Here is a 21,992-nt window from a genome sequence, read left to right as displayed (position 1 = left end):
TCTTCTAAAGTAGAGACATCACTATACATGTGCCACGGAATAACTTTGGAGCATGCAAACAAAATCATTAAAAAGAGTTTAAAACATACTTTTATGGGGGGAGGGACTCCCTGCTAATTATATATACTAACTCCAAGATTGTACAATACCGGGAAGAGAGTATATTTTCAACCATTAGGACTGTGTGGGATCTGAGAATACTACCTACAACAATAAAACATTTAAAATTGACATCAAACATGTGAAATGCAAAATCTCTCCTTGAAGACATAATATAATGCAGGTAAGAAATCTTTTAATTCATGTACTTTAGCAATAGCTTTAGAAAGTTCATCAGGATTAGCTTTAAATGGAATACTGCTAGGTTTAAACTACTACTATTCAATGATTTACAGTTTTCCGATTTCTCTTACTCAACAAAAGCTGCAGAGTTCTAGCTTAACAACCATAACAGAATCATCCAATGCTTTTGTTCATCCATACTCCAGGCAACAGTACAATTTTAATGTGTATGCGGATTGTACTAGTTCCCACATCATATACTTAGCGACTTGCTGCCAATGTAGTGCTTTCTTTGTTGGCAAAACAGATCAACGTCTTAAGGAACGTATCCTCAGACATTTGAGGGACATCATACAGAAAGAGCCTAATAATGCCTTAGCAGCCCACGTAGCACAGTATCCTTCTCATTACTTTGTATTTAAGGCCATAGAGGCAGTCTGTCAGACCACAAGAGGAGGCGATATTCATAATCGCACAGAGTTATGGGAAACATGTTGGATAATTAATTTAAGAGTAAACAGATCACCAGGCTTGAATACTATTGTGCCATTAAAACCTGCACTTAAGAATAGAAGGAAATATGATTAGCAAGTTTACTTGAATGTTGCTTCATTCATATAATGTAATTACATCCATAGCTATTAGTTTTCTCATATACAATCTTATAGTAAAGAGAAGCACTGCCCCTTTAATTACAATGAAGGAAATTATACCTCTCTGCTAGCTGGCCTCCTTTTGGTTTACAACAAGGGCGTGTCACAGAACTAAATGATGAATGGCTGTGATGCCTTATAAATACAAAAGTTGAACAGTCCTTTTTACACGATCTGAGGAAGGCTTACTTGCCGAAAGCGCTTATTGGAAGACTGAGGACTGCTTGTTTTATGTTATATTCTTTTTATTAAAGTTTTGATTTTACTATTAAGTTTTACTGCCGTGGTGGACATCAGGAGTTATCAGTGGTGTTTCCTATTTTTGTCGATTTGTCCCAAACTTTTGTTGATTAATTGATGTTTAGCTATCATCTAAATAAACTTGTATTGCCTAGCCTTAAAAATGTACTGTATCTATATTTCTAGTAACGGTTAGTGGAGCTTTTCTCCCCGGGCCTCTACTGAAAATGGAAATATATCAAGGTGGACTAGCCCGGTCAACAAATGTAAAATAAAATACAATAAATAAATAATAAGTAAAATATCAACTTCTGACAGGCTGGTATAGCATGTTTGAAAACCACAAACACTAAGAACTACATGAAGAACTCGGCCCCAAATTAGCTGCATTTTTAAATACACACATGTATGCAAACAAGGGAAATCTGATCCTTCTACAACTTCTAGCAGAAACAAGTTAAATGTAATGCATTTATATACCACCAGAGCCAAAGAAGCACATCTCTTTTTTTCACCTTCACTTTAATACCAAATGAGAACTAGGGACTGGAAACTATTATTTCACATACAACAAATTTTCTGCCCAAGGAAAAAAAAAAAAAAGACAATAAAACCAGAGTTAAATAACCTTCCTGAAACAAAAGGCTGCTTATTGCATCAGCTGTCCCTTGTACAACCCTCAGGCATGTAATAACTTTACTATAAAGTACAAAGCACTGTAAGACAAAAAACATCTTACTCATTTTGTCAGATCATCAAAACCTTCAGTGATTAGCTTGATATGTACACCAGGACTTAACTTGAAAGACTAGGGCTAATCCTTTCCTGCCTTCTAGATAACTGACCAAAGATAAGTCCCTGTGTGGAGTCTTGTCACAGACAGTTTAAGGACTTGCAGGGAGGGAATGGTATCTGCCAAGAAATTCTGATGCCAGCTTAATCCCCTTCAGGTATATAATCTTTAGGTCACAAATTCTAGAGTGATAACTATGGGAGAAATAAGTATCAATAGATGTCACTTGTGAACAAAAAAAAATGAAACATTTACCTATGGTAACAAGTGACTATTTAAATACATTTGTTTGACTAATACTACTCTTAAACTATGTGCAGCACAGTATCCTCGAGTAATATATAATAAGCAATTTGCTTAAAAGTTGTTAAAATACTTGCATACATTCAACATCAACGGTTTGGTACTTACTTGACAGCATACACAATTCAATTTTTAGTTTCTTCAGTGTCACTTAATCTTTCACTGCTCAAAGAAGCCATACAAGCTTCCTCACTTTATTCCTGTTTAGCATGCACCTTGTAACATATATAAAACTTGTCCAAATCCATGGAAATGCACTGCATATCAAACATGACCCAGCAATGTTCAGTTGTTCCATATCTAATGGACTTAAATATGACATTCATACCTCATACTCATCTCACATGACCAAATACTGTTCACACAAATTCTACATTTAATATGGTTTACACACATTTAACAAGCTAATACTGTTCATACGCTCATTTCATAGTGAACATCAGGATTAATATCAATCTTACAAATTCGATGTGTATTTCTCGCTACCTGCCAAGCTTAATACTTTTAATTAACATACCATACACCACATCAGCTACTAGCCACACGTTACATGTGATATGCAACCTAACACCTTCCCTGCATAGTTCATTTCTGGTACCATGCTCAACCAGCTGTGGAAAACGGTTCACATATATCCCATGCAAATGATCATATTTAAAAATATGAACAAAACTGTCCACACAAACACAATGCAAATCTCATGTATGTTTAATACCTGTACACCTCTGAACAAATACATGCATATGTTGCCAAATGCTGTATTTTATGTCCGATTCAGTACTGATCCAGCCACAAATTTGAAATCAAATGCTATGTCCACTTCTGTTCATAAATATATTTCACACAAACTGCTATGGTTAATCTACGCACACTGCTAAATATATGCACACCAAGACAAACTTTTCAATACAGGCCACTGCTGACCAAGAACATAACTGCAAATTAAGGTGCTAAATACCTGTTGTCAGTCAGCATTTCTGCTGAAACTTTCTTTCCTGTAAACTTGTGCCTATTTCCCATTTTAAAGCCAAGAGTTTTACGGAGGCGCCGTAGACGACGTGAGCAATAACCCCTAAAAGTAAACAAATAAATTAGTTCTGGATGCACAGAAAGGAAAAAAATGAGCAATCAGCATAAAAATATTGGTTTTCAATAGCAAACTGATGCATCACAAACTGAATGACTGCAGCAGAAGAATTTTTAATTTTTTCAGATGTTACATCAAAATATGTACTTCTGTATGCATCTTAAATAAACAAAACACTAACAAGGTAGGTGCTCATCACCCATGAGGCATAAGGCAGTGTGTTTATTTTCCCTCCTTTTAAATAGCATTTGTTCTGGCATGACAAGATATAAACAGCACAAGAGTCTAGGGTACATCAGAACACAAAACTAAAAACAAAACACGCACCCAACAGAGGATCTTCCAAGTTTAAAATCTACCTTTTAATAAAAATTGCAAACAAATTAAAACAATATTGAGTGCTTTTGTTCCTACAAACCAGGGACTTAATCAGAATATGCTTTACATCATTTAAAAATCAATTTAAATGTACCTCAATCACCACTGGCTAGAATGCTAATCAGTTACTGCTAACAATTAAAATATTTGCCTTAAAGCACCTCACTCTTTAAATAGCCAGAAGGAAGTTTTATACAAATGTAAAATATTTGGTTTTAACATGAAAAATCAAAAAAGAAAAACATTTAAAACTATTGCAAATTCCTACCATAGGAGAACCAGATAATTCCTGTGTACACATTGTACATTATGATATGGGTCCTAAATTGTTATAACTTGCAACCTTTTCCTTCAAAAATGGTGGAATGGAAACAGAATCACTTAGCAGTCCTGATGGGAACATTGCAGCCAGCCTAAGTTGCCACTGTAATTCCCTCTTGTTTAAAACATTTTTCCAGTCATCTCCTCTGGGATCCAGATTAATTTGCTCTAATATCCTAAAGGTCAATCTCTTAAATTCTTACATTCAATAAAGTATTGTTTTCCCCTTTGGTTATTAATATCATATAGGTGCTCATATATCTTGGTTTTTAAAGCTCGTTCAGTTTTGCCAACATAAAAACAAGTGCAACTTTCACACTTTGCCAAATAGACTATTCTACATGCAGTACAATTACTCCTCTGAAACACTATTTTTTGTTTTTCATTATATTATCTAAAATTATCTCAGCCACCTTAGAAATATATGCACATTGATTACAACACCCACAAGCTTTTGTACCTTTCCCAGTCTTGTTGTTCGTGGTTGGTTTGCTTTCTAATAGTCTCTTAAAATTTACTGTACCAGTTTTAGTAATAAACAAGGGTTTATTTGCCCAGTGTTCAATAAACTTCTGGGTGCACCTTAAAAATATTCCAGTTTTTCTTGATAACTTTTTATTTCTCTGGAAAAAATGGTTATATTGTATTATACATGTTTTCTCAAACATATATCTATATCTATATCTATATATATCTATATATCTATATATATATCTATATATATATATATATATATATATATATATATATATATTTTCTTTTCCGCACACATATACAGTGACGTAGTTATGGCTGTAGAGCCAAGCTCATGCATTTCTGTGCATGTGGGGAGAGACTGCAGACAGGAAGTCTCAAAAGGAACAGGTGCATTTTGGTGAATAAAATGGTAACTACCAGTGGGACAGCAGACAAGATTCCAAACCTCTAGACTGACAGAAGGCTGCAAGGAGATGTCTCAGAAAGGCATGCATGCTATGAAGGATGAAGGTGTGACTGGAAGCTAAAAGAAAAGAACGGAGGTGCTTCAGGGAGAAATTCTGGATTCCTCAAAAGGCATGATTAGCCTTGTCGGTTGAGATTTACCCAAACAGTGGAGTAAAATTGTCTCAACTTTTTGGGTTGAGTTTGGACTGGAATATAACCTGCAAAATGTTTGGAATTTCTTTTTATATATACTGTGCACCAAATCTGCTCCAAAACTACAAAAAACTTGCTTTGCAATTCTCCTGCATTCATACAGGAGTGTTTTTTAATAAGAATTAAACTCCCTAACTTTAACTGGGAAATCTGACTTCAGTGATTGACATGAAAACATTTTCTACTGCTTTCAGAAACAAAATATTTTAGTTAGCCAGCTTCACATTTCTCAAAAAGGAAGGTTTTATTGAGAAGGATAAATAAAATCTCGCTTTATTACAACAAGGATGAAACAAAACAACAATGGTATAGCAGATTCCAAAGTTCAGCTCACAGAGTACTTCCTTATGCAGGGTTTTCCAAAGCCCAAAAAAATAGTGCTTAGGCAGTCAGTTCTAGGTCTTCAGGGACCATTTTCCACGCAGTATAAATTTTAACTTTTAACAAAGACCAGCACTCCTGAAGGAGGTGCAGGACTTAGCATCTTGTGACATTCTTCCTTGTCTTTAGGACAGCTTCCCTCACATACACAGTTCTCCAGAGATTCTCCCACAGATGTTCTCAACCAAGAAACCTCGAATCTGGAATTTGCCTGTTTCTCTGTTAGTATCATTCCCCAAAATGTACCCATTTACTGGTGAAACTTGCCGGTTTGGTCCATTCCTCTCTTTTAAAAAAAGGTGTGTAGCCCTGGCTCAGCAGTCAATTATGCCACATACCCCCATCCAGTGCACAATTATCAGATAGGCTGACGCCCCAAGACAGCTCACCCCTATTAAAATATAGCAGCCTCAATGAGGTTTCATTTGAATGTTGTGCAGCTGGAGGGTCAATACCCATGGAGACCATTTAGAGTGTCTGTCTGTAAAGTCAGTGTGTATGTGGGGGGCATGATCTGTAACAAGGGTAGAATTCCTTCTAACACTACTTGAAGGGCAGTGACACACCATCTGCTTGCCAGATGTTCCATTTCTATTGCAAAAAAGCAATTTTCAATATTAAGGAGCTTTCTGCTGATCTAGCATGTGGGATGTTACTCGCCTTTTATCATTTGACACAGTACAGCACCAATGACCACTTTGGAAGCACTGATGTACAGCAGGAATTATTTGAAGAAGCCTTAAACTGATCTTTAGAGACTGGGGTAGGCCAACTACGCTTCAGACTTTTCAGTTTGTGATTCTACTACCACTACACGAACAGCACGATTCTGCCATGTCTAACCTCTACTTAGGTCGGCCTGACATAAGAAATCCATGATGGTTTTCCAAATCTGGGAAACGGCTTTCCCAGTCCTAAAAATTTAACATCACATCATTCAGGTAGACTTAGTACCAGTTATACAGCAGCCTAACAATTCTGCCCATTAGCCAAGGAGACCAAGTCCGGTTTAGAGAATGGCATTTTCCCTTAAAATTGATGTTTGTAGAATTTGTCAATAGGTTTTGGTTAGGTCTAAAGTGAATCTAGTCTTTCAATTAGCTCACCCACTCGAAGCATCGGGTACAAATCAAATTTTCATACCTCATTTAATTTTCTGCAGTCAGTGCAGAACCTTTTGGACTCAGATTTCAGAAATTGTACTGAGAGATTGTTCTGACTTTTGTAGGAACTCAAGCTTTAAGCATTTCTATATCTATTTCCTGTCGGATTGGCACTACGTCTCACCTCTGCTTCACTGTTGTGCTGAATTACACTGGTTCTACCAGACATCTGAGAAAATGTCCTTATTCCTAAGTACAAATTCCTTCACCTCATGTTTCTGCAACACTGATAAAAATCCCATTTTCCTATTTTGACTTCAGGACACACTGTGTGTGTGGGGGGGGGGGGGTCTTAACCTCTCCTGTAAAGACACATACTACTAAAACTTCAGTTTCACTCTAACGTTGACACATACTACTAAAACTTCAGTTTCACTCTAACGTTTCAGAGTATTATGGTATAACTAAGTTTTTGCTTGTTTGTTTTGGTGGTGGTTTTTAAGTTTTCAGACAAACTTCAAATGCACTGATTATATATGATAAAGAAATGTTATTAGAGATCAGCAGTCGGTTTTGGGATATTATTCTTTGCTTATTAGATTGGGAACATCTCAGAACAGCAAACAGACAATACCTACAAAGCAGGGGAGTAGGGCAATGAATGCAGCCAGAGGAAGGAGTGCCTCAAGCGAAGGTGTATTAGGAGAGGTAGGAGAGTTGGGGTTATATGAAATTAAAGGCCAGGGCCAGCAGACCACCCCTTCCCAGCCTGCTGCTTGCTAATGTTCGCTCTCTTGAGAAAAAAAATGGATGACCTCAGAACTAGAATCGTGACCCACAGAGAAATGAGAGATTGCTATGTACTGATGTTTACTGAAACTTGGTTATCGGACAATATTCCTGATTCAGTTGTCTGGATGCATACTCACTCTATCCAATGCAGGGACCGCACGAAGGCATCAGGTAAAATGAAGGTGGAGGTACTTGCACCTATAATAATAGATGCTGTTCAGATGTGCAAATTGTTAGCAAACCCTGCTCAAGTGATGTAGAGCACCTAATGCTGAAATGCTGACACTATCTACCCAGAGAGTTTAAAGCTGTGTTTATCTTAGCTGTTTATGTCCCTCCACAAGCCAAATGCTCTGCTGCATTAGGGACATTGTATGATGCTGTAAATGCACAAGAAAATAAACATCCTGACACAGTGTTTATATTGGCTGGTGACTTTAACCATTTCAACCTATGGTCTGTTATGACAGCATATCATCAATATGTTGCCTTCCCTACATGGGAGAAAAATATACTGGATAATGTGTACAGTAATTTGAAGGGGGTATACAAGGCTGTATCTCTCCCTCATTTTGGTCAATCTGTTCATACTTCTGTATTTCTCTACCCGGCATATAGACATATAGACAGCTCCTCAAACAAGTACCCATTGTAAGAAAACTGTTAAGGTGAGGCGAAAGGAATCTGAACAGGAGCATCAGGGTTGTTTTCAGTGTACACACTAGAATGTTTTTAAGACAGCTGCTATGAATGAGGGTGGTACTGCTGATCTGGAGGAATACAGTTCAGTAGTTTCCAGCTATATAAGCACATGCACTCACCTCACTGTGCTTCATAAAGACATCTGGACATATTCAAATAATAAACTATGGACTAACTCAGAGGTTCGCTTCATGCCCGCTCCAAGGCATATGCATCAGCCAATATTAGCGAGTATTAAAAATCTAGATATGACTTACGCAGAGATTTCAGAGCAGCAAAGGAAAATGGCATTTATAAGCTGGAAGGCTGTGTATGTGGCAAGGCCTGGAAAACATCACTGGCTACAGAGTCAAAGGCAGAGGGATGACTACTGACAGCCAGTTTTCAGCAGACAATTTCAATTAATTTTATTTCCAGTTTGAGGTCCAAACCACTGAGTCAAAGGGTACCACCATAAGAGAAAGGGGCAAAGAGGAGGCACCACCACATTTCACAATATCACCAGCAAGTGTAGCAAAGTCCCTGAGCAGGATAAATTCCCAGAAGGCAGACTGTCCAGATAATATTGCTGGAAGGACACTCAAAACCTGTGCTTCAATGCTTGCTAATCTATTAAATTTCTCCCTTGCATGAGCTACAATTCCCACTTGTTATAAAGGCAACCACTATTATTTCACTGCCGAAAAAGGGCAAAGCCAAATGCCTGAATGACTACCGGCCAGTTGCACTGACTCCCATAGTGATGAAATGCTTTATACCTAATATAATGGATCCCCTGCAATTTGCATACAGACCAAATAGGTTGACAGAGAATGCAGTCAGTTCAACATTGCATACGGTTCTTACTCATTTGGAGAATAAGGACTGGCTCAATTGCTGTTTGGATTATAGTTTGGTCTTCAATACAGTGATCCTAGCAAAGCTCATTAATAAGCTGTCCATACTGGGTGTGCCACTGATCCTTTGCAATTGGGTCTTGGTTTTTTTTTTTTTTTTTTTTTTTTTTTTAATATATAAACAGGCAGACCAGAGTTGGGCTGAGGAATAACAACGCTAAAACAATAATAAATACAGGAACTCCACAAGGCTGTGTGCAGAGTCCAATAACGAAATCCCTCTTCACCTACGATTGTGTTGCTTTACAAGAGGACACCAGTACTGTCAAATCTGCGGTTAATACAACAGTCACTGGCCTGATCTCTGGGGGTGATGAATCAGTGTATAGGAGGGAAATAGAGAACCTTGTGAAGTGGTGTAAGAACAGTAATTGCGCTCATGATATGATCATTGACACATGGAGGAATAGCGGGCAGCACTTACTATTATATATTAGTTAGTCTGAGGGAAGAGTGGCTACATTAAAATTCCTCGGTATTAACATCTCCGAGGACCTTACCTAGACTCATAACATCAGAGATCTGACAGGGAAAAGCTGGCAGTGACAATTTTCTGAGAAAACTGAGGAAGTTTGGCATGCCCATACCATCCTCAGCAACCTCTAGAGATGTACAACTGAGAGTATTCTCTCACACACTATTACAGTACTGTTCGGAATAGTACAACATGGGATCAGAAGGTTCTGTAGCTAGTAATAGAAACTGCAAAAAAACACCATTGGAGTAACACTCCCTGCACTGGAGGACAACAAAACAGTTTTTAGGATGGCTCAAAACGTTATCATGGATATTACCCACCCACAACACAAACTGTTTATGCTGCTACTGTCAGGGAGGCATTATACGAGCATGGCAGGCTAAAAGATAGATTTACACATCAAGCTATTAGACTGTTAAATAAAACTCATAGTATTTCTCCCTCCATTATTGTAGGTTGGTTCACATTTGGAGGGAACAGGGCTTTTTTCTGCACAAATGCACTCTTTTGCACAGTTGTATACCTTTATTGATATTGCTATTTATATTAATTGTCTACTTGTCTTAGATTACTTCTTGTTAACTGCCATGTTTTATATGTTGCTGGAGGATTCATACAATAAGAATTTCATTGTACTTTGATGCCATCTCTAGTACAGATGACAAAGTTGAATTGAACTGAACTGCGAAGTTCTGGTTTCCTTTTCCCTAGTTGTCTCAGCTTACAATTGACTTCATCTACTTTTTCTCCATCACCAGAAGATACATTCCATTTTGTAAAGAACTTACAGGGTTACCAACATAAATATCATCTCCTTTCGGCTTATCCCAGTTAGGGGTTGCCACAGCGGAACAAAGGTCCACAGAACGGTTAGCAGTGGAGTTGTATGGTGTCGAGTTGCCAGCTTGACACCCAACCTTCCAGAGAAGGAACACACACACCTAGGGCCATTTAGAGTGTCCAATCCACCTAGACAAAGGTCTTTGGAATGCGGGAGGAAAACAGAGCACCCGGAGGTAACCCATGTGACCACAGGGAGGACAAGCAGATTCCGCACAGAAGGCACCCCAGCCGAAAATCGAACCACAGAACCTTTGGCTGTGAGGCAGGTTACCAACATAAATATGTTGGTCCCAAATTAAATTCTCAGATACAAACATGTCTATATTTTATTTGTTACATCTATTCTCCATATGGTCTATAGGCATTATAGTTCTTAAACTGTCATGCAGGTCTGAAAAATGCCCTGTCACACTTTTAAAGGGGTTATTTTGTTCCTCTGATGTTTCTTTTATTACCCTTAGCAAGCCAAGGGCAGATCTACTATACAACAGTTCAAACAGTATTAATCCAGTTGTGATATGGCACACTTCCCATACAGCAAAGAAAATATATGAAAGTACCTGATGTCTGTCTCTCCTATCCACTTATATGCCCTAAGTTTTACTAAAGAGAACTAGCCCATCTATTCTGAGAGTGGTAAACACATCCTTAGCTATTTCACTTTTAAAAACATAGACCTATTTCATGCACTACTCCAGACATAAAAGGGGGTACCTTGGCAAGTAAGGCCTCAGAGAATTCCTACCCAAAGAAAAAGTAGTACTAGTTATTTAGCTATATTCTTTCCATTTACTCCTCAAAGAGGTACCACTTCTGGAAACTTCGTTGCTTAATCTGTAATTATCAACATATACTAGAGATCCTTACTAGTTTTTTTTTATTTATACAAGTGGACAGATGATACTCACTGCTGTGTGTTTAAACAGGACATCCATTATGGGCAAAGGTAACAAAGGCTTCTTAAATCTGGGGATGGGTGCCACCCTTTGACATTCTAGGTAAGCTACACAAAAAGTATCCAGGTGCTTCATAATAATAGGCTAGTAAAATCCAGCTTTTGTTTTACCTTTTCTATATGACCAACCAAAATGTCACCGACCCACTACACTAATTTCATAAGTGCCCAGATAATCAAAGTGTGGATGTGTGCTAACTTCATAACAAAATATTGAAAAGGCATTGAAACTAAGTACTGGCTCAGTAGCTCTTTTCTTTGCCTTGTACAAGATTATTTCTTAGGTCAAAGCATAGGCATGAAATGGGGGAACTAAAGGAACAAAACTTCCCTATCTACATTTGCTATATTTTCCTAGCTCTACTCAGTGTACTATTTTCCCCACTAAACCTTCCTGAAATGGACATGACCAACTGTAATTTAGCCAAATCAGCATTTATTTTCACCAGAATTCGGATACGAAATGCAGGTCATGGATTCCCCCTACACATACAGGTACAGGCTTTTCTCCATCATCTCTACCTCACCCCCCTGTAGAAGGCAACTCAAGAAAATACAATTGCCCACTCTTAAGGATATTTACACACCACTTTTTTCTTCAATCACTCCTACCTTTCTTTATGCTTAGAATCCTGCTTTTGTTTCTGCATTTACTTCTGCTTTGGTGTAACAGGGAGAAGTGAATGTTTCTGTTCAGTTAACACCTCCTTTTCCTTCAATATGAAATTAATCTGTTTTTTTTTTAGCTTACACATCCAATTCTTGTAGCATATTCTTTATTACAGATCCTTCCCCATAAGCTTCCACACTGACTACGTTCACCACTTTACTGAGGTATTTTGCTAAAGATTCGCCTTGTCTGTCAGTCTCCATACTGGTTTTCTTCAGTTCTGAAAAACTGAAGTCGTGGCAAAATTCAATTTTGAACAACTCTAACCCAAAGGCAAAGCTTGGCTTCTTTTGCATCTTTCAGTTACATATCAATTTCTTTACTGGGACTATGTATTTCTGGCGACATATCTAGTTGAACATTCTGTCTCCCATACCTTCCATTGCGTTTTAAACCGGGGAAATCTTGCTCAATTATCACATCATGTGCTTCTTCAGTCACTAAAGCTACACGGTGCAACATCTTAAACTAGAAAAATTTGTATTTCTGCTTGTGTCATGGGGTACTATAACCCACATCTACATATTACTTCCAATTTCCGTTTACTATTTTAAGCTTATAAATATATTATGATTTAACTAATATAACCATACTCCCAGAATCCAACAATCCCTGCACTTTTCCATCAACCAAAACATTATGTTTGACAAGTCTGTTAAAAGTACAGCGACAGAAAATTTCTACAGTTTGGGCACTTAAAAGTTCAAAACTATTCCATAGGGTCATGCTGCACATGTTTGTAGGTAAAAATCTGTTGGCTAGGATTAATAGTTGTCAATAACTGTGCAGAAGCTGACTATGTCATTTTTAGAACATTTAAAATGAATCTGTTCAGATGGTAACTTTTTGTCATTTACAGGCAAAACAGCATTCTTAAAAGAAAAGAAGGCTTGTTATTAGCTCTTGATGCATGCAATTCGAAGTTAGGGCACAGAACTTCAAACAAATTAAAATAAATATTTGTTCAAAAGATTTGATGCATGCAATTCGAAGTTAGGGCACAGAACTTCAAACAAATGTTCTATTAAAATAAATATTTGTTCAAAAGATTTAAGTTCACTCAAATACAATAGTTTTAAGGAAGTGCACTTTTACATGTACATGCACCAAAAATTTTTACAATTTTACTTGCATTATTTATTCAAGGTTCAAACCAGTTTTAAAATAAACATTAAGATACCAAACTGTGATCTTACAAGTCCATCTACACCAAGTGTCCACTTATGAAACTTAACTGTGCTTCAAGTGAAACTCCAGTCATTGCAAAAATGTAGTGTTTCACTTTTAGGCACGAGCATCAGCATCTTCAAAGTTCATATACATCTTCAATGGGTCCCCAGTTAAGTGCTGTGACAGACTTCTGGCCCAGTTGGCTTGAGAACACTTTTACAGAGCTGCATACCTTTTGAAGGACACAAGGATGGCCTTCACGGCGTCTTCCTTGTTTAGCTTCTTTATAGGATCACTGGTGTTCGGGACTTCCAGTGAGGTGGGTTGGTGGTGCACAATTACAGTCACCTGATGTGGTAAGCTAAGCAGATGTTGATCAGTGACTGCACTCCTTTGCACCAAGAAGTTTCTCAACTTTCACATGATTAAAGTATAAATAAAGTGCAGCTGCTTAGAGCCACAGTAAAATATATAGAACCAGAACACAGCTACTACACTGCCTTTCCACTGAAGCAAGGATTTCTGTCTAGAACACGTCTCCATACAGGAACAAATGTTTTAGCAGTTCAGATTAACCCTTTTTTACTGCAAAAGAGTTGGCAGCAAGGAAAATCCAAAAATGATTCCTTTTATCTGCTTGCCAGAAGTAAACAAGCAAAGCTTAACCATAAGAATGAGGAACTCAGAAGCCCAAATTTACTTTTGAATTTTTTAATAAATTAAATTACAAATAAAAATTAGCCAGTGAGCACTTTCGAACTTCAGAGTTCTTCTTTAGACAGTTTTCAAAATCACTCACAACTTAATACACATGCACAGAGGTGCTGTTCAGCAGTTTTTGTACCACATGCTGTGGTGCAACAATAAGCTGAGCAGATGTTTAACAAGTCAAGGATTAAAACTCAATGCTAAGAAATGCATCACAGGACCTTTTAGGAAAACTGACACCCAAGCTAATTAGGAAAACTGACACCCAAGCTAATTACTCCATCAATAAGACACCCCTAAGAGATGATCTGGTAGTCAGGAATCTGGGAACATATGTTGACAGTAATCTGGCCTTTGACCATCACGTGGCAAAGGTAGTAAGAAAATCATTCTGGGTTGCACAACTTATAATGGTATGGCATAGCGCCACTTTATTCAGTCCTGATCAGACTCATCATTCAGTATAATGTCCACTTTGACATGTACCTGACCAAACATATGCAAAAGCTGGAATACCCAAAAATGTTCCTTACCAGAAGGATCCAGGGCATAAACGCATTGTAATATGGATCATCTTAAAGCCCTCTCTCTATACTTCTCTTACAGGTTATTGAAAGGTGATCTATACCTGGCATACAAGGCATTCTTGGATCCAGCTCTGATGGACCTTTTGCACATCTGCAAAACAAACAGAATCAGAACAGATAGATCCAAGGATTTAAATTTTGCTTGTGATAAAGACTTATTGGTGAGACAGATACACATCTCAGAGTATCCCCATGCTCTGGGACAGGTTCCCATCCACGTGAAGCAGAGTCCATCCCTAACCCTATTTAAGTATAACCCTGACCAATGGATGGGAAATTAGAAATCCCCTCCCCCAAGAGTCTGGCTCAGCAGTAATGCTCAAACTATCATACCCCCCATAACCTCTAGAAACTCCCTAACATACATCTTTCTAATAAATGCCCATGTTACACAGGGGCACAATTGGGATGGGAAGCAAGGCTAGACTTATAAAGGCCCTGGTTGTCATTAGCCTAGACTGTACCTATGAACTTTTGTGCACATTAAAGTCTACAGACACAACACACATTTTACTACACCAACGCCACTAAGGTTAAACTTTACGGTTTTGCTCAATGACATCAGTGTAGTAAAAACTAATTTTTCAAATTTGGATTTCTCCCCTGATGAGAAGAAAAACATGATCCCTGATGCACAGAGGTGCTGTTCAGCAGTTTTTGTACCACATGCTGCGGTGCAACAATACGCTTTGCAGACGTTAAACCAACTTCACTTCTGGCTTTAACTGCATATTTACTCTCAAATATGATTCCTCATCCCTCTACTACTCTTACCTAAACAAAATGTCTCACAGCAAGTACATACTGCTGCATACACTATGAATTCTGAATTACAATCAAGAAATCATTGTTTTATGAGCAGTGTGTGTGGAAAAGAGAATCTGCTATAAAATATACACAACAGGAAAAAGTGCCTTATTGTTAAAACATTCCATTCATCCTCAACACACTTTTTCTGAAGTGTTCTTTAATTTAAAATAAAATAAAAAAAAAGGCAAATGTATAATGAACCTTGGCCCTCTCCTACATAATGCATCCGAGATTATCCAAGTGGAACTAACTCTGGGCAAGACCGCAATCCAAATTGTAGCTTGCTACAGACCCCTCATAATGCCCCAGGGATTCCCACTGATTTCTTGATACACTCGAAAGTATTAGGGTACAACCCAACACCCTAATAATGGGCGATTTCAACTACCCCACCATTAACTGGGAAAACTACTCATGTACCAACTCTTTTGCTCAACGTTTTTTGGAATTAATAAATTCCAACGACTTGGATCAACTTAGTCACTCCCCCACCAGGGGCAGCAATATCCTAGACCTGGTCATTACCAACATGGACAACCAATGTTCCATACCAGAGGTTAATTCCTCGTTGGTCAGATCCGATCACAAGCTAATCACCCTAGACATCCACATCCTGCCCCCACCCCAATTAGGGAAACCACCGTAAAAAACTTCTCCAAAGCCAACTTCACACTTCTTATGGCAGAAGTGGCAAACTTCATGACACCCATGCAGACCGACAATAGAGGTACGACTGTTGAATCCTACACAAATGCACTTTATAAGCACTTACACGAGTGCATGGATCATGCTATCCCTAATAGAACCAAGATGCTATCCTCCAAAAAAAGGAAGCCAACCTGGTGGTCCACTCTACAACAGAAGAAAGAAACTTTTGCAAAAAAGAGTAAAATCCCATGACTGGAGGAACTCCCTGGTCAACCTCAGTAAGACGCTGAGATCCCTCATAAAATCCCCCAAAGCTACCTACGAAAACAAAATTGCCACTGACTCTAAAGACAACCACAAAACATTCTATAGCTATGTCAAGAATCTCAATGGCAACACTCAGATCTGCTCTGAGTTACAGCACAATGGCATTAAATATACAGAACCAACTGATATTGCCAACATCCTGGCAGATAGGTTCACTGCTAACTTTACCCCCCTCTCACCCCCTAGAGAGCCCATCTCTATAATGGAAGAATGCAAAGTTCTTGTAATCACAGCTGCACAGGTAAAAAACAAACACTCTTCAAAGCCAAGAACACAGCATCCATGGGACCTGACAATATCCCAGGCTGCGTTCTACATGAACTACAGAATGAACTGGCACCCTACCCAAGTACCATGTTCAATCATAGCCTCACCGCAGGCTTTGTGCCCACTGAATGGTGCACTGCGACCGTTATCCCACTCCACAAAGGGGGAGCCACGGCAGACCCCACACTAGCCTGACGAGCCTGGTCTGCAAGGCCATGGAACGTATCATGGAACTCATAAACAAAGACATTGGTAATCTTCAAACTCTGGACCCTACACAGTTCGGGTTTGTAAAAGGCAGATCATGTCTACTAAACCTGACTGACTTCTTTGAAGCAGTCACCAAAGCCATAGATGAGGGCAAGGTGGTTCACACAGCTTATCTAGATCTCGCCAAGGCTTTCGACACCATCCCCCACTGTGGAATTATAGATAACATACTAAACTAGGTATAAATCCCTATGTCAAACGATGGGTTGCCAACTGGCTCACAGACAGAACCCACACCGTGAAAGTAGCAGACTCCAAATCAGACTTCAGACCAGTGACAAGTGGAGTACCACAGGGTTCAGTGCTGGGCCCTCTCCTGTCTGGTATCTACTTCTCTGAAGTACGGGCTAACACAGAAGGTCTTTGGCTAACAAAGATTGCAGATGACTGCAAACTAGGAGCCATAATCGAAACTCCCAATGACATGGACATACTACAAAAGGGCCTCACTGAGACAGATGCCTGGTACAAAGCCATGGCCTGAAGCCCAATGCCAAAAAGTGTATTGTCATCCCCTTTGATAAAAACTCTGTACCCATGAACTACCACATAAGTGGTAGTCTACTTAACGCAGAAAGTGTGATGAGACCTTGGGACACAGGTGGACAGTAGTCTCTCCTTTGATAATCACATCGCCACAGTGGTCAGGAAATCCTTCTACATGGCTCACCTCATCACAAAAGGTTTCTCATCCAGAAACAAAAAGAGGTCATTGTTCCCCTCTACTCATCACTTATTAGACCCATTATAGAGTACGATGCCCCTTTTGGTATGTACCTCACAAGACATCTACAACAACTGGAAAGGCCACAGAAATACCTCACAAAGAGGATTACTGGCCTCAAACAGATGCCCTACGCAGACAGTCTAAAAAACTCCAGCTTTACTCCGTCGCATATCGCCTACTCAGAGGCGATCTCTGCCTAACATACAAAGCTGTGTCAAACCCAGAGCTGTTGGACATGCTCCACTTAAAGAAATTCCTCCGAGCTACACGCTCTTGGGACCTAAACCTTGTCACCACAATAAACAGAACATGTTGGAGGGATAGATTCCTGTCCCAGAGACTTCCCATACTCTGGAACAGACTACCTATGTCAAACAGAGCTCCTCATTAGCACTCTTCAAGAAAAATCTTGATGACTGGATAGGAAATAGGAAATTCACCCAAAGGATCACTTCTGTGGCTCTGCTTGACAGGGGCACAGGAAAATAGGCCCTAGGGCCAATAGCTTAGTACCTACCTATAAAATCTATGAACTGAATCACATCTTTACTTCCTAGAAAAATGTACCAGTTATTTGTTTCCCTAGATCACTCGATGGGTTGCCAACTGGCTTACTGAGAGAACCCACACTGTAAAAGTAGCCAACTCCAAATCCAGCTCCAGACAAGTGGAGTACCTCAGGGTTCAGTCCTGGCACCGCTCGTTCGGCATCTACTTCTCTGAAGTACAGGCCAACACTAAGGGACTCTGGCTAACAAAGTTTGCAGATGACTGCAAACTGGAAGCCATTATTGAATCCCCGAAAGTGTGATAAGAGACTTAGGGACACAGGTGGACAGTGGTCTCACCTTCAATAACCACATCACCACAACAGCCAATAAATCCTTCAATGTGGCACACCTCATCACTAAGGGTGTTTCATCCAGGGGAAAAAAAAAAAGTCATTGTCCCACTGTACTCATCCCTCATTAGACCCATTATAAAATACAACACCCCAATTGGTATGTACCTCTCAAGACATCTGCAACAACTGGAAAGGCCGCAGAAATACCTCACTAAAAGAATCACAAGCCTAAAGCAGATGCTCTACGCTGGCCGCCTTAAAAAAACTCCACCTATACTCTTTCGCATATTGTCTACTCAGAGGCGATCTCTGCTTAACATACAAGGCCATGTCAAAACCAAACCTGTTGGACATGCTACACTTAAAGAAATCCCAATCCCGCTCCAGGGATCTAAACCTTGTCATCACAATAAACAAAACATGCTGGATGGAAAAGCTCCTGACCCAGAGACTCCCCAGACTCTGAAATAGACTGCCCATACATGCCAAGCAGAGCGCCTCTTTGGCCCTCTTCAAAAGGAACCTTGACGATTGGATGGGAGAAAGGAAATTCAACCCGGGGATCACGTCAGTCACTCTGCTAGACAAGGATCCAGGGAAGTAAACAGTGTGGGAAGAAATAGCCAAGAAATTGTTATGGCTAGGTTAAATGGCCAGCACTAAGGTGTAAAAGGCAAAAAACCTCAAAATTCAGCCAAAAAGGCAAATCATAGTTTAATCCTCCATATTGGTTTCGGCATAACCACCTTCATCAGTAAATTAAATGATCATTTTTTCTATTTGGCTGAATTTTGAAGGGGGGCTGGGGTTTTACACATTAGTGCTGGCCATTTGTGTGTTGTTCCTGATTTGGTTTGGCCCTGCAATTGCCATACGTGCAGAGCTCTTTCACTACAGCATTAGGCTTTTATACGCCCTAGGGCCAATAGCCTAGTACCAACCTATGAACTTACACAGTGTAAAACTGCATTATTAAATGTACTCTTACAACTAAATGACTGCATTCAAAACAACCTTCTTGTCAACTACTACATCTAAAATATAAAATCTTTGTTACAAGAAAATTTTAAGAATGTTGTTTGCACTTAAAGGACTCAGTCCCTGGTTCAAATGACACAACATCCACAAATGTAGATGGAAACTCACAAAATTATCTAAACGGAGATCCTAAGATGAAACTGGTGACAGCACAACCTTTAAGAATAAAGATCAAGAATAAAGACAAACATGTATTTGGCACACTAGACGGAGAACTGCAAATCTACATAATGAGCATGCTGTCTGAAAGGACAACTCTGTAGGCTCACAATATCAAATTTAAAACTCCTACCTAATATGGACCTTCCTTCTTGCCCTCCTCATGTAGGCAAACACCCTCTGCATTCCCCAATGAAATATAAATCACCTCAAAAGTAAATGCAGTCATTAAGGTTTTCTCTTACTGGCCTAAATACGGTGTTGTTACTGGGCAGTACAAATATTGTGACAAATCACTAGATAATAAAGTTCCTTTTGCAAAATCACTGTGCAGTTTACTTTAACAATTCTATGGTTCAACATAGTTGACAGCTATGAATATTGTCATGACACTACATCTCCAACAATTTTGTTCCTTTTAACTCAAACAACCATCTCAATGACTACTTAAAGATAATTACTCTTTTTTCTGATAAGAAAATAGGGTAAAGCACATTTCAAGAGTCTAGAAAAATATAACTGCAACCCCTCTGATCATGTAGTTTAACCTCTTCCAACACTTTTTCCTAATACACACTTTGATCCGACTCTACTCTACACTGGGATTCATTCAGCATGCCAACTCAAATTTCCACTCTGAATATAATGCACATATATATTGCTTTGCCAGTCACCCAGAATATAATGTCATTTATATAACATATGTTGATATCGCATTTCATTGTTCACTCTGTACATACCATGTACCCATTATGTTTACCCCAAGCTGAAACAGAAATAGGTCCAACAGGATAAGTGCTCTAACAATTTCAATGAAATAAAGAGAAATTAAACTAAGCCTGCAGTTGGGCCAACAGCATTCTCATCTGTATAACAGACAACTCAAGTTTACAAAAAAACTGCTCTCCTCCTTCAAGGGAGCAGGTAAATAGTGCAGTTAAAAACCTCAAGGTGATTGACATCACAGAAGGCAAAATGTATGCAGAGACATTTCTTTGGTCTGGCTCCAGCACATGAAAAAATGGAAAACATGAATGTTTTAAAAGTAACCCCTATGCATTGATCAGTCTGACTATTACTATGTGGCAAAAAGAAAAGGGACAGACAACAGCAATTTCAAGCTAGTACGAGAACAATGCCCAATATTAAGTACCACATATATGGCAAGACTGAAGAGGAGCATAAGTAAGCCAGGTTGGCGTCCTTCATACACAACCAGAGATTATGAGATTCATACAAACAAATCCTTATGCCACTTCTTTAGATCCAGTATAGCCACATTTAATAAAATCTCATAACTTTTGTCATGTAATTAACATCACGCGAAAGACTGTTCCATCCAGCTTACTGCTAGACCAGAAATACAACCAAACCATGTCCAAAATTTCTATAGTATTATTAATATTCATCAAGTTACAGCACTACTATTGCATATAAAATGTATAATCTTGAGTGCATGCCGGGACACACAGTCTTGTTTATTCTACTGAATCCATTACTAACCTGTATCGCTGGAAGTCACCATGACGCAATCCATGCTGCTGCTGGGATTCCTTAATGATCTGCAAGACTGAAAGTCATACTCAGGAAAAAATACATCACAACACAGGCACCTTGCTTAGATGCATCATCTTGCCACAACAGCAACTTGAACTGCTAGTGCTTGCCTATAGACATTGTTGACTATTCTACAAATCCAAAACTGATTAAAGAAAAATGAACAAACCAAGAGAAAAAGTCAAAGCACATATTTGTGTACAATCATACAAGTGTACAAGTTACGAACCCAAACACACCAGCCCCAAGTTCAGGTCTGCCAGCCTATTCTTATCCATGGCTGAAAACAAAAAAAAATGGAGAATTCACTGCAGACAAAAAACAGCTACCTGCTGAAATGCTGGGACCCTCAATACACAAAAGGACGGAAAACACAGAAGCGCAAATATTGAATATCATTCTTCTCCTTTAAGTTCATTCTCCTTTAAGTTCATTTTTTTGCAGGGGGTAAGACCCTCTGGCCCACTTACATATACCAATGCTGAGACTGCAATGCCTCAGAGAAAAGCAAACATTCCAAGGAAATGGCAAATTGTGTGCTTAGTATGTACAACTCCAGATTTTCAGTCAGTCTCCACATGCCAGGAATCGTCACTCCTCGTTCTGACATTTTAAGGAGTTGCCCCAAAAAAGTGCTGACAACAATGGAAGGAATATGACATGCATTACCAATACATAAAAACAGGAAATAAATCCAGTGACCAAAAACACCTGTCTACAAACCTAACCATCTGATGGGCACGGACAATATTTGTACAAGGTTGTAGAGGCCTGGAAATCCTTACCTGTATCCATCAGGTCTATATAGCCTCCCTCCCTTCTTTTCAAATCCACTTTGAAATACTTCTTAGCTAAAATGTCTTTAT

General features: G+C 38.9%; 1 protein-coding gene across 1 annotated transcript in view; it reads right to left on the bottom strand.

Annotated features, from left to right (window-relative positions):
* The window catches only part of SRP68 (signal recognition particle 68), a gene marked incomplete in the record, with an annotated part of 1,223,106 nt that overhangs the window by 1,195,729 nt on the left and 5,385 nt on the right, over positions 1-21,992 (bottom strand). The window contains 2 exon segments of the mRNA XM_044090499.1: positions 3,230-3,343; positions 21,073-21,139. Coding sequence (XP_043946434.1) covers positions 3,230-3,343; positions 21,073-21,139 — 181 coding nt within the window.

The sequence above is a fragment of the Protopterus annectens genome, chromosome 12.part0, assembly GCF_019279795.1.
Source record: "Protopterus annectens isolate FY-2018-M chromosome 12.part0, PAN1.0, whole genome shotgun sequence".
Classification (NCBI taxonomy): Eukaryota; Metazoa; Chordata; order Ceratodontiformes; family Protopteridae; genus Protopterus; species Protopterus annectens.
This window is presented reverse-complemented; position numbering and strand designations above follow the sequence as displayed.